Source organism: Lissotriton helveticus, chromosome 1_1 (genome assembly GCF_964261635.1).
Source record: "Lissotriton helveticus chromosome 1_1, aLisHel1.1, whole genome shotgun sequence".
Taxonomy (NCBI): domain Eukaryota; kingdom Metazoa; phylum Chordata; class Amphibia; order Caudata; family Salamandridae; genus Lissotriton; species Lissotriton helveticus.
The window spans coordinates 96,067,271-96,081,572 of NC_136057.1; the positions used below are offsets into that span (position 1 = coordinate 96,067,271).

Here is a 14,302-nt window from a genome sequence, read left to right on the forward strand (position 1 = left end):
AGAAAACAGAGTATGATTAGAGGTATAGTCCTGCAATAAGTGCTAGACACTCAGGCTCAGGAACAAGCGTTACATGGGCAAGGTGGCACTTGTGCAAGTATCAAAGGTAGCCCGGAATACAGTACCACTGTGATCACAAAATTCTTAAGCACCCTGCAACACTGGGGATTTACAGGAATCCAAACACCAGCGTAAAGTACTCGAACAACAATAACGTCTGTCTTATAAATGTCACAAAAAAAGTTAATATTTCACTTCTGTTCTTGGATTTTCGTGAAAATACAACACATATTGCATTGCAAATGCTATAGGTGTCACATTTGTGAAAGTTAAAACTATTGGCATTGTAAATGACAAAGCTATTACTTTAGCTATTACTATAGCTATTTTCACAACCAACACATAAATAAAAAAAATGTAATTCGCAATACCAATGGCTCAAACTTTCCTAATGCAAGACCTATTGCATTGCAAATGCTTGTTTATATACTTCCTAGAGCGTTACCTTTATTATATACTTCCTGGAGCGTTACATTTATTATGTACTTCCTGGAGCGTTACCTTTATTATATACTTCCTAGAGCGTTACCTTTATTATATACTTCCTGAAGCGTTATATTTATTATATACTTCATGAAGAGTTTTCTTTGTCATGTAGCCTTGAAAGTGTTACTGCTGTTATACAATTCCTAAAACTGAAGTGACAGCAACACATCCTGATCCATCTCTTCTTACACAATCCCTTCTTGTTTAACCCCTTCGCCGCGGGGTTAATTCCCCCACGGCGCTGGGGGAGGTAGGGTGCATGAGCACCACGGTGCTTGTGACGAGCTCGGCTTGTCACGCTGCACGGTGGTGCTGTGCTCATGACGAGCTAAGCTCGTCATGGCCACACCCGTTTCTGTGGAACGCTAAGCACAGCAGGGGAATTATCCCCAAGTGTGAGCGCCGCGCGGGTCATGACAAGCTCAGCTCGTCATGAGCACAGCGCAAACGTCATGAGCACGGGAGGGGTTAAATGAAATCTTAGCCATGTGCGTCTTCGTAAAGCTGTACCTCTAGCAAGTGGGCACTCCATGTGTGCTCTTTCTGTACTGAGTTACTGTGTGAACACCGAAAAATCACCTCCTTTTCTGAATTAAGTAAAATCTGACATGTTCTATAGAACATTTAGTTAAATATCTGTGTATGGTGAAATATCTCTTGGTAACTTTCGTTAATGCGAATGACCAGATGTCTTTTACAACTAGTTAAGTATTGTGTATTCACATGCTCTTACATTTCCATTTAGTGATTTTAAATCTCTTTACATCCAATAGGAAACCAGCCTTGAATGCACAAATGATCGTGAATAATGACAGTAATCGTGAAAATCTGAAAAATGGTGGTTAGAAAAAAGAGCTCCAATATTTAGGAAAAGATCTGCATAAAGACTGAGGAACATGAACATAAACTGATAGATCCTGGAAGAGGCAGTCAAGAGCAACGCTGTGGATGTAAGAGTCTGAGCTGTGCACCTCCACTCAACAGGATAAGAAATGACCTCTAGAAAATTAAGGCAACAACACTGACAAACCACTTCCTGTATAAACAGGCCTCTACCACCAGCTTTGATCATGTGTTCGGTATGAGGTAGATACAGCATTTCTCTGCTTCCTTTAATGATGACAGACCACCATTGAGCACGCTAGGTGTATTGTAAACGTTTTCTGGCCAAACCACAGGAACAAGATAAAAGCACAAGGGAGTGGAGCCAGACAACTGAAGGGTAAAGGAAAGAGAGGGTCTCTGATCTACAACAGACTGTCCCAATTTGCTTCGACCAGAAGGAAGACTGATCTTCACTCATAAACATGCAAAACCATTCCGCAATCTAAAAACATAACCACCTACAAAGAAGCTTTACTTGCCACAATTATAATATATGTAGTTGGTGAGTCTTGTATTTCATTGTGAAATCTGAACAACCATTCAAAATACCACAGACATACATGGAATATGAGAATAACACAAGTGCTTTATCAACTATGTTAGCTCCTCAGGAAACGCAGTCATGGGATGCAGACAAATATAAACCGACCCAGAGACACTAACCAAGAAAGAAAAATCATACACAAGCAGCAAGAGCTTTAGTTTGTGATCACTACTAAAAAGCCATCAGCAAACACACACAGGAGAAGCAACGTGCAATTGCAATGAATATGTGAAGAACTTTAGTCAGTTAGCACTCCTAAAAGATCATCAGAGGACACACATGGAGGAAAAACCGTACCATTGCACTGAATGTGTGAAGACCTTCAGTCATTTATCACAACTCCAAGTTCATCAGCGAACACACACTGGGGAAAAACCATACCATTGCACTGAATGTGTGAAGAGCTTCAGTCATTTATCACAACTCCAAGTTCATCAGCGAACACACACTGGGGAAAAACCATACCGTTGCACTGAATGTGTGAAGGGCTTCAGTCATTTATCACAACTCCAAGTTCATCAGCGAACACATACTGGGGAAAGACCATACCATTGCACTGAATGTGTGAAGGGCTTCAGTCATTTATCACAACTCCAAGTTCATCAGCGAACACACACTGGGGAAAAACCATACCATTGCACTGAATGTGTGAAGAGCTTCAGTCAGGTATCACAACTCCAAGTTCATCAGCGAACACACACAGGAGAAAAACCATACCATTGTAATGAATGTGTGAAGAGCTACAGTCAGTTATCACACCTCCGAAGACATCAGCAAACACACACTGGGGAAAAACCGTACCATTGCACTGAATGTGTGAAGAGCTTCAGTCATTTATCACAACTCCAAGTTCATCAGCGAACACACACAGGAGAAAAACCATACCATTGCAATGAATGTGTGAATAGCTATAGTCAGTTATCACACCTCCGAAGACATCAGCGAATACACACTGGGGAAAAACCGTACCATTGCAGTGAATGTGTGAAGAGCTTCAGTCGGTTATCACAACTCCAAAGACATCAGCGAATACACACTGGGGAAAAACCATACCATTGCAATGAATGTCTGAAGAGATTCAGTCAGTTATCAATTCTTCAAGTTCATCAGCGAACACACACAGGGGAAAAACCATACCATTGCACTGAATGTGTGAAAAGCTTCTGTCGGTTATCACACCTACAAAGACATCAGCGAACACATACTGGAGAAAAACCATACCATTGCAGTGAATGTGGAAGTAGTTTTAGTGATTCCTCAAATCTCAAGATTCATCAGCGAACGCACACAGGGGAAAAGCCATTACAGTGCTGTGAACGTGTGAAGAGCTTCAGTGGGTCATCAGACCTACGAAAACATATTCAAACACACACTGGGGAAAAACCATACCATTGCAATGAATGTGTGAAGAGATTTAGTATGTTATCAAATCTTCGAAGACATCAACGAACACACACAGGAGAAAAACCATAGCATTGCAGTGAATGTGTGAAGAGCTTCTTTCAGTTATTGGCCTACAAAAACATAAATGAACACACACTGGGGAAAAGCCATTCCAATGCAGTGAATGTGTAAAGAGCTGTAGTGGGTCATCAGACCTACAAAAATCAATCAGTCAATCAATCAATCAATCAATCATTTGTTAAGCGCCCTTCATACCCGAGAGGGTCTCAAGGCGCTGGGGATGGGGAGGTGGGGGCCGCTACTGATCGAACAGCCAGGTCTTTAGTATCCTCCTGAAGGTCAGCAGGTCTTGGGTCTGTCGTAGGCTCAGTGGGAGGGTGTTCCATGTCTTGGCGGCGAGGTGGAAGAAGGATCTCCTGCCGGTGGTTGTTCTTCGGATGTGCGGGACGGTGGCGAGTGAGAGTTCGGCGGAGCGGAGCCGGCAGTTGGGGGTGTAGAAGGAGAACGTCTGTTGAGGTAGGCTGGGCCAGTCTTGTGGAGTGCCTTGTGTGCGTGGATGAGGAGCTTTAAATATATCCTCTTGTTGACGGGAAGCCAGTGGGGGGTGATGTGGCCGTGTCGTGGTACATCGAGGATCAGTCGTGCCGAGGTGTTTTGGATGCGTTGTAGTCAATTGATGAGCTTGGTCGGGGCTCCTGCGTAGAGGGCGTTTCCGTAGTCGAGTCTACTGATGACGAGGGCCTGGGTGACTGTCTTTTTTGTATCTGTCAGGATCCATCTGTAGATCTTGCGGAGCATGCGGAGGGTGTTGAAGCAGAAGGAGGAGACGGCGTTGACTTGCTTGGTCATTGAGAGTGTTGAGTCGAGGATGTGCGTGGTCGGTGGGGGTCGGGGCTGCCCCCAGTGCCATTGGCCACTAGGAGTCATCCCAGGCTGACGGGTTGGAGCCGAGGATGAGGACCTCCGTCTTGTCCGGGTTAGCTGTCTGTTAACGATTTTCTCGATGACCTTGGCCAGTAAGGGGAGTAGAGAGATGGGTCGGAAGTTCTTGAGGTCTCTTGGTTCTGCCTTGGGTTTTTTGAGTAGGGCGTTGATCTCGGCGAGTTTCCAGCTCTCTGGGAAGGTCGCAATCTCAAGGGAGAGCTTGATGACGTTGCGTAGGTGGGGTGCGATGGAGCTGCTTGCTTTGTTGAAGATGTGGTGCTAGAATGGGTCTGACGGAGAGCCGGAGTGGATTGTGCTCATGGTCTTGATGGTGTCATCGACGCTCACGCTGGTCCAGGCTAGCAAGGGGACATGGTCGATGGTGTGCGGATTGTCTGTTGTGTTGCTGTTGGGGCTGTCTCGATGTTGAAGCTGTCGTGGATGTCTGCTATCTTGCGGTGGAAGAAGGTAGCGAGGGAGTCGCACAGGGCTTGTGACGGCAAGATGTGTTGGTGTTGGAGCTGGCATTCGAAAGTTCCTTCACGATGTTGAAGAGCTCCTTGCTGTCGTGTGCGTTGTTGTCAAGGTGGTCTTTGAAAGAGGTCTTCTTGGCAGCCCTGATGAGGTGGTGGTGGTTGCGGACGGCGTCCTTGTGTGCTGCGTGGCTGTCCGGAGTTTGTTCACTGTGCCATTTCTTCTCTAGTTTCCGGCAGGCTTGCTTAGAATCTAGGAGTTCTGGGGTGAACCAGCTGGCCCACTTGCTGGGGTCTCTCTTGGGGGGGGGGGGGCTTCTTCAGCGGGAGAGTGTGTTGGCACAGACCTCAATCCAGCGTCTGAGGTTGTGGCCAGCGACGTCGGTGTTGGAGGGTTCGGTGGGTGGGCTGAGAGCGAGGTTTGCATGTCTTCGGTGATTTTGCTCCAGCAGCGGCGGGGGATGCAGCGTTGGTCGGTCCAGAGGAGTTTGGTGGTGTGGCTGACGGAGACGTGCGGGCTTGAAGAGAAGACGGGGTCGAGCGTGTGGCTGGCGGAGTGGGTGGGCGTTGTGACGAGTTGTCTCAGTCTGAGGTTGGCGAGGTTATCGATCAGGGTTGTGGAGTTGTTGGTGTTGTTCTCAAGGTGAAAGTTCAGGTCTCTGAGGAGGATGTAGTCGGTGGAGGTCAGGGCGTGCGTGCTGATGAAGTCGGCGATGAAGTCGCTGAACTGGGGGTGGGGTCCTGGGGGTCGGTAGACGAGGGTGCCTGGAAATTCATGTGTTCGGCGGTGCTGAGCGCGTCGTCTGTGCTAGTTGAGACCCTGATGCTGTCCTTGTGACGTCTGGGGAGGTTGTGTTGAGCAGGTCCCAGAGCTCGACGGCGTGTTTATGTGCAGAGCGGGTGTTCAGTAGTATGCATCGGATGTGGTCGAGGATTTTCTTGGTGGGTGGTACGTCGGCTCTGTGGCTGGTGTAGCTGCAGTTCCGGCAGGTGAAGGGACTGTGTGTGCGTTTCGGGGCGATCTTGAAGCAGTTGTCGGTCCGTCCAGGATTGAGAGCGTGCAGAGTGCTGGCGTCGGAGTGCTGGCGTCGTAGTGGCGGCGTTCGTCGTGGCGGGTGCGGGGGCCAGGGGTTCTGGCACTGGGTGCGGTCCAGATGCGGGTTGGCGCAGACGGGCTTGCCGCGCACCAGCGGCGCGACCGCGCAGAGGCCGCCATGTGTAGGGAGGTGGGAGTGAGGAGCAGCTGGGAGGCGGGAGGCGGGGGCAGCAAATGGGCAGTCAGGGGGCGGAGCCGCAGGGGACGCAGCGGCGGGGCGGTGAGGGGCGACAAAGGAAACAGAAAGCAAAAGGGCACAACAATTGAGGTGGAAACGAGTGGCACAGAGGGTAGAAAGATCACAGAAAGGGCAAAAAGGTCACAAGAATGCAGGGGGAAACGAGTGGCACAGAAGGCAAAAAGGTCACAAAAAGGGTAAAAAGGTCACAGAAAACGGGGAAATGAGTTGCACAGAGGGCAAAAGGTCTCAAGAAAGGGCAGAAGGTCACAATAAACGGGGGAAATGAGTGGCACAGAAGACAGAAAGGTCACAGAAATGCAGGGGCAGCTAAGCAACAGAAGGCAAAAACGGGCAGAGAGACATGTGGGCCGCGAGGGGAGCAGAAGGAAAAACCGTGCTGAGAGATACGGGGGCAGCGAGGGGGGCAGAAGGGAAACCGGGCAGAGAGACACGGGGGCATCGAGGGAGAGAACGGGCACAGGCGGTGCTGTGCGGAGGGGGAGCGATCTACCTGGAAGGGTCAAGGGTCGCTCTCCTCACCGCGCAGCGGCCGGCCTATATGGGGAGGTGGGAGGGAGGAGCAGCTGGGAGGCGGGAGGTGGGGGCAGCGTATGGGCAGTCAGGGGGGCGGGGCTACAGGGGACACAGCGGTGAGGGGCGACAAAGGAAACAGTAGGCAAAAAGGCACAACAATTGAGGGGGAAATGAGTGACACAGAGGCAGAAAGGTCCCAGGAAAGGGCAGATGAGGTCACAAAAAATGTAGGGAAACGAGTGGCACAGAGGCAGAAAGGTCACAAGAAAGGGCAGAAAAGGTCACAAAAAATGGGGGGAAATGAGTGGCACAGAGGCAGAAACGTCACAAGAAAGGATAGAAAAAGGTCACATAAAAAACAGAGGGAACCGAGTGGCACAGAGGCAGAAAAGTCCCAAGAAAGGGCAGAAAAGGTCACAAAAAACGGGGGGAAATGAGTGGCACAGAGGCTGAAAGGTCACATGAAATGGCAGAAAAGGTTACAAAAATGGGGGGAAACGAGTGGCACAGAGGCAGAAAAGTCCCAAGAAAAGGCAGAAAAGGTCACAAAAAATGGGGGGAAACGAGTGGCACAGAAGGCAGAAAGGTCACAAATGCAGGGGCAACTAAGCAACAGAATATTGCGCAGTGAACCAGGACCTCACTAGCACCACCTGTACTAGCAAGAACAACCACCTAAGTATCACAATACCTGTAGGGGTATAAGCATAGGAACATTACACATGATGCATAAACATTCAGAGGAGTAGGGAAGGAAAACACATGATGCATCAACAACACATTCAGAGGTGTAGGGAACACAATTGCACCAAATTCACTTAAGTCACCACTTGTGGCAGTCCCTAGACCAACTGGCCTCTCTAGGGCTAGGACGCCCTGTGTCCCAATGTCAGGGGCCTAAACTTAGCAGCTGCCCACAAAGTGCTGGGCAGCTGTGTAGATACTGAAGGCCAACGTTGGAGCCTCGTGGACTCAAGAACAACAATGGGACCAAGCACAGCGTGGGAGCCTCGGGGCTCTGACCAACTAACTGTGGGCTGGGGGCCCCGTGGCCCTAAACAAATACAATGTTACCCCTGAGCCTCTCAGGGCTCATAACCGATGTGGGCTGTGAGCCTCTCTCAGGGATCTAGAACAAAGAAATGGCATCTCGAGCCTCGCAGGCTCGTAACTACAACGGGGCGCACTGAGCCTCTCGGGGCTCTCAAGACAAATGTGGCGCCATGAACTTCTCGGGGCTCAAACAATACTGTGCCCCCGCGAGCCTCTCGGGGCTCGAGCACACTGGGGCTTTTGCTCTGGAGGGGAGGGGCGGGCACCGACAGTGTGTCCCTACGTCCCCTCCACCACACGGGAAACAGCTGCCCCACTCACCGGCTTCTCTTGGGCCTGGAGGCAGTCTCCGGTCTTGGGGCGGCTCTTCACTCCTGGGTGGCGGGGCTCTCCTGAAAACGGAGCACCGCCTGCACCCTCCGTCGCCTCTTTGCCCGCTGCCCGGTTGCGGGGCGGAATTTCCGGTCGGGCCGCGCTACGATTGGCCGGCCGGCCAAACACTTCTGGGTCGTCGTAGGCAGAGTGGTGGCCCGGCGGTGGACAAAGCAGCAAATGCCGGGTGGGCACCGGCTTTCCTTGTAAAGTAATAGATCGAGGTGGGCACTCGTAATAAAATAAAGAACACAGCCAAAGAGGGGCAATAAGTGCCAAAAATCGGCAATTCAATAATCTGGTCGAACGCCGGGTGGGCACCGGCTTCTACAAATAAAGTGCTCCCCAAGCGCTACAAGCAAAAATAAAGCGCTCTTAAGCGCTAGAAGCAGAACAAGGCGCTCCCAGGCGCCAGGGGCTAGGATAAAGCTCCAGCAAGGTTCTGGAGGCAGGCAGGGGGGCAAGGCTGGGCCCAGAGCCAGCTCACTGGGCCTCCATGCAGGGAGGCAATCCAAGTGGCGGTCCTCCTGCCCAGCAACAGCAGCAGCCCCCTCAGCTAGGATCCTGGAAGAGAACAAATTGTAAGGGGACACAGCCCCTTCTTATATATGAAATCCCTTTGTCGCAGGGTGGGGGAGAAACCAGTTGCAGCTGGTTTTGGAGCACCCTTGAAGTGCTCAGTCCCTCACTCTATTCACTAGGGAGGCTAGGGTCATTAGACGCACCACAGGGGGCGGAGCCAGCATTGTGTGGGGAAAGCCCAGCCCTATTCAGGATCGAGGTGCACTCCTCCCCAGCCATCAGCATGCTAATCTCCACACTCACCACCGGGCAGACCCATCATGACTCATGGAGCCTGGCATCCCAGCCAGCTCCAGCCAATCACACGCCAGCATCTTTACAGCACACACACAGCCATGTCTAGAAGTGGCACTTCCACACTAGACACATACACGCCGCATACATCATTTTGCAGCATTCAATCACACGAGTCCGCACATACCAGACTCGAGCCTGTACACCCCACGCACCAGGAACTACCAGGGACACATACCTTCCCCATGCATTCCTATTGGAGGGCAGGCCAACCTTACTCCACGCACTGAGTGTGCACGCACTTTCCACTGGGACACCGTGAAAGTGCGCAGAACCCAAAAATCACCATCACCAGGTCACCATTAAAAGCAAAAAGTTTAGGGGTGAACCTGCCAGAAGGGCCAAGTCCAACACTGGAGAAAAACCATACAATTGCAATGAATGTGGAAGTAGTTTTAGTGTTTCCTTAAATTTCAGAAGTCATCAGCGAACACAGACAGGGGAAAAGCCATTACAGTGCCATGAATGTATGAAGAGCATTAGTCTGTTATAAATTCTGCAGAGACATCAGCGAACACACACAGGGGAAAAACCATCTGATTGCAATGAATGTGGAAATAGTTTTAGTCGTTCCTCAAAATTAAGGAATCATCAGCGAACACACATAGGGGAAAAAACATTCAAGTGCAGTGAGTGTGTTAAGTGCTTTAGTCAATTATCAGAAATACAAAGACAACAACGAACACACACAGGTGATAAACCTCTACCACTGCAGTGAATGGGAAAGTAGTTTTAGTCGTTACTCAGCATTAAGGAACCATCAGCATACACACACAGGTGATAAAACCCTACCTTTGCAGTGAATGTGGAAGTAGTTTTAGTGCCCCTTCAACATTAAGAAATCTCCAGCGAACCCACTTAGGGGAAATGCCATTCAAGTGCACCACACAAACACAAACAGGAGAGGACCCATACCATTGTAGTGGATTTGGAAGTGTTATCGGAAGAATTTACAGCTAACTACAGAGATTAGTGGTAAAATCTATCAACACAGCACACATGAATAAGTTTAACAAGCACAGACTGGAGAATATTTCTAGCTGATTTTGGTGTTTAGTCATTTTGTGCAATAACTCGTTCAATGACAGCTGCTAGAGATCAACGTCCAAAGGCACAAGAAGTCAAAGTAGGAAATTGTGACCTGTAACTGAGAGTTAATGCTTGCAGTGCACAACATTTACCTCCGAAGCACTGACTTGGGAGACATTATGCTCATTTCACTCCTCAAATGCATCTGTTAATGCACCCACCATAGTGGCACTTCCCCAGAGGTGTCCAATATCAAGCTGGACCCTTGGGAAATGTGCTGGCTTACCACTAACTATGTAAATGATTCACAGTGAGATTAATTTTATATGAATATATTTTAGACCTTTCTTATTTACAGAGAATCAACCAACCAACTCCTAACTGGTGAAAGGACAGAATCTGTGCATGATGGTGAAAGTATTGATCGCAGAGAGAGCTGACGAAAAGTTTAGTTCTTAATACGTTTCTGAAAGCTTGACAGTTAAGTAAAGAATCTTGAGCAGTAAAGAATTCCAGCACTTACAGTCCAGATCTATCAACTCCCTACTTTACATTTCTTAATCCTTGTCACTGGAAAAACAATCTGGATTTAGAAGTAAAGGAACACAAAAGATACAGATTTTTGATACAAATGATATTCAGGTTTGTTTTTACAAGTAAAAAGAAACTCTTGTTTTATAAACTGCCGGTGAATGAATGGGCGTAAAAAGTATGTGCTGCCTCGTGAGCAAGCAGTGAAACTTTGCGATGCAGTTGGGACGTCCTCCGACCACAAATAAGATGGACCGTAACATTCTGAATCATCTGTAAGGTGCTTTTGTGTTGCTGGAGCTGTCAAATAAACGGTGTTCTCATAGCCCAACCTTGCCTAGAGGAAGGAGTTCACCGATATAATATGCACATCAGAAGAACGGATACATCTTCAGTAGCCAAAGATAGTAGAAACGAATGCTTTCCACCAAGTTCATTTGAACAAATTATTGAGTCTAGGATGTTCTTCCTGCTGTCGACCATCATCATCATCACCACACTACCACACAGCCAGTCAGGAACAGGAACAAGACTGCTCTTCAGCACACCGATCCTTATACATAACACACTACAGGGGTTTGCTCCAGGGCCAAACTCACTTTACTTTCACGTTATCAGCAACAAGTTCTAAACGGAATAAGTGGTTTGCATGGCCATTAGTGACATAAGAAAAGAAAAAACCCAATACTTTAGAAATCTGTACTAATGATACATAACCAAACATCCAAACACTTATGTATGGACATTCAAAAGCCTTTAAAAACCACACTACAGACGTGTGTACCGAGATCAAACTCAGTTTACTTTAACATTAACATAAACAAAATTATGATACAGCAAGAACAATCATGAGGCTATGAAATGTACACAATGATGACTAGATTTTACATATTAATACGAAATGTATGTTTTTAGATATGTAATAAAATAACAAATGTATTTGAATTCATGATATTTGACTGCTGTTTGTATAGGAGAACTTAAATGTGATGTATTCTCTAAACTATAAAGATAATTTGTGATGTCAGCAAGGAGTCTAGTTTATTTGGTAATAGAGGGGTCAAATCTCGATAGCATGACTGCTTTCAGCTGGGAGTCTGTTGCAGGTGGTATCAGAGGGGACTATTCTCGCCAGTATGCCTTCTCTCAGAGTGCGAGTTGTTTTTTTGCTTGAGATGGTACTACCTCCCCTTCTGTGTTAATGAAGAGAGACATTGTTTTAATCTCCCTCTATTTCCCCCCTGGTACCTTTCTCTCTGTTGCTTACTTTCTCGTTTTCCCGGTTGGTAGCTTCCGTTCTCCCCTGCCCCTTCCTCCCTCTTGAACGTTCCTCCCGAGAGTTCACCATGGAATGTTGAACTGCCTGTCAGTTCAGAGAGTGGATGACAGAATAAAGACGTTTGAACTTACCTTGCCTCAGTGTTCCTCTTCTTTATAACACTGGCGGCGATTTGGCGAAGGGGGTCATCCTGTCATCTCCCCTTTCATTACTCTCTCCTTCCTGAATTTCGGATTAGCGATTCTTGTAATTCCTGCGTGGTGTGTCCTTGGTCCAGAGTCCTAACAGGAGTCCTCCTGTGAGGTGAAGAAGACTCCAGTGCCTGCGAGGATGGAAATTTCGTGCATGTCCCGCTCCTTGTGAAAGTTCACCTGCCGTTAGTTCTTGACCATCGTGGACCTAAGGACCTCTGCTGTGAGGTACCTCTGAGTGCCCCCTTTTCACTGTCTCTGGTTGGTCAGAAATGTGCTGAGGATTCTCTGCGTCGGACCACCACCATCAGTCGTGAGTAAGCTCCACAAGTGGACAGCTGCTGTTGCTTTGCCTGTCCATTCTCACCGTGAGCTGTGATTAAAGGTAACTTCTACCTTGCGCTGTGTCTACGTGCTTTGGCTGCCTCCAAATTCTTCTGCTCATTCATCGGCATAACCCAGCAACCGTTTCCCCTCTTCAATTTCCATCTTCCAAGTGCCATAAAGTTATACTGAAATCCGCCGCATCTTCAAGCTGCACTTTGACTCTGCTTTTCTACCCTCGTCTTTGTCACTGCGGTTGGGGTTTAAGTTTAAGTTTAAGTTTATTGCACAGTTAATTAAAACCAATGCGATACAGTAACACAATAAGAGAATTTAAAATGCAGCATAAAAAAAAACATACGTTTAAGACCAGTGCTATACAATGACGAGATAAAAATAAACGATTCGACATAAATAAAAAAAATTGTTTGCAGGTCGCCTGCATTGGGCCGTACTATACTTCCCATCCTCTTTGTAGACCTGCTAGTCCATTCATGTTTTTCATAAAATTGTGCGTCATAGATGATTTCCACAATATGAGTTAAAACAGATGTCCTAATTTATTGAGTTTTCAAGGGTCAATTTTTGGTAGTTTTGTTTCCACAGCTTTTAGAAATTTCACAAAGCTACAGCTCAGATGGGGGTCCTGTGCTGAGAAGCAGGTTAGCACTGCGCTCCTACGTGTATGTGCCCCGTATAGAATAAAATGGTGTTTCAGCAGGAGCTTCCTTTCTTCTTGCATTTCCTTACACGAGCATAGCAGGTGCAGCATGTCTTCTGCCCCGGTGCCGCATAGCCGACAAAGTGTTCCTGCTTTCGATCTCAGCCAGTGAGGAAGGTGCTGAATACATGGTAGCAGGCCCAGTCTGTATCTTAAGAAGGTCAATTTGTTTTTTTTTGCGTAACCCTGACCGAGATACGGCTGGGAGGCTTGTGCCGGATATGTATTTAATACCATCCAAGCGTGAGATCTTTTTGATAGGATGGCTTTATCCTGGACCCATGACTGTAGCTTAATCGATTTCTTTACCAGCTTGTTAAATGTTTTATGATCTGAAGCGGACGCCCAGAGCTCTGCCAGCCCGGTGTTCTCTAAGCTTTTTGCCAGGTATTTTGCTGCTGGTGAGTTTTGGGACTGCTCTAGCTCTTTCCATAAATATTCATTCAGGGTTCCTTCGGTCGTTTTTCTCACTTTGTCCCAAATGCAGATATATGCCCCCTGTCGTGCCAAACGCTGTAGCCGAATTCCAAATTCCAGTCTGATCTGTGCTGGGGAGGATCGCTTTGGGAGGCTGAAAATAATTCTGTATGCTGACATGATTGTGTTGTCAAGTGTTATGGCATCTCTGCCTCGGTGAGCCTCCCTCCCATAAGTTAGTGTTGGTAACAGTTTGGCACGTATGACATGTAGTAAAGGTGTTAGATAAGGGCCGGAGAGGTTATTGTTTAGTGTTTTTAGAGCGATTGCCAGAGCAAGGCCTTTGCCTCTTATGCTGGCCCTTTGTGCGCTGAATTGGCCACCACTGTCTATATTCACACCTAGGTATTTGTACGACAAGGTGTCTTTGATGCGGGTGTTATTCCAGAACCACGAGAAAGCTTTCTTTTTTTTCTCTTTACTGATTGTCATTGTTTGCGTTTTCTCGAGGTTCACTGTTAAGTCATTTGACTCGGAATATCTCTGGGTCGTATTTAGGAGATTTTGGAGCCCTACTCTTGTATGGCTTATTAGCACCAAGTCGTCTGCATATAAGAGGCATGGTAGATTAAGGCCTCCTAATTTTGGCGAGTGTGAATTGCAGTTGTTTAATAGGGGCGCCAGGTCCCCCAGGTACAGGTTGAACAGTGTGGGGGCCAGTACGCAGCCTTGCTTAAGGCCGTTGTTGGTTTGTATCCTCCTTGACCGCATTGAGCCGTCCCCCACCTTGATCTGAATCCATGTGTCAGTGTGTAAGTTGATTAACAGCTCCAACAAAACTTTTGGGATGCCCCAGCCATTTGGTTTTGTCCATAGTAGATTGCGGTTGATGTTGTCGAATGCCGCTTTGTAATCAATGTAG

At 47.7% G+C, this 14,302-nt stretch overlaps 1 protein-coding gene across 1 annotated transcript in view; it reads left to right on the forward strand.

The window, feature by feature from the left end:
- LOC144758972 (uncharacterized) overlaps window positions 1–5,051 on the forward strand; it is a 131,702-nt gene extending 126,651 nt beyond the window's left edge. The window contains 1 exon segment of the mRNA XM_078646460.1: window positions 2,155–5,051. Within this exon segment, the coding sequence (XP_078502586.1) occupies window positions 2,155–3,448 (1,294 nt within the window). The 3' untranslated portion in view covers window positions 3,449–5,051.
- The last annotated feature ends 9,251 nt before the right edge of the window (window positions 5,052–14,302 follow it).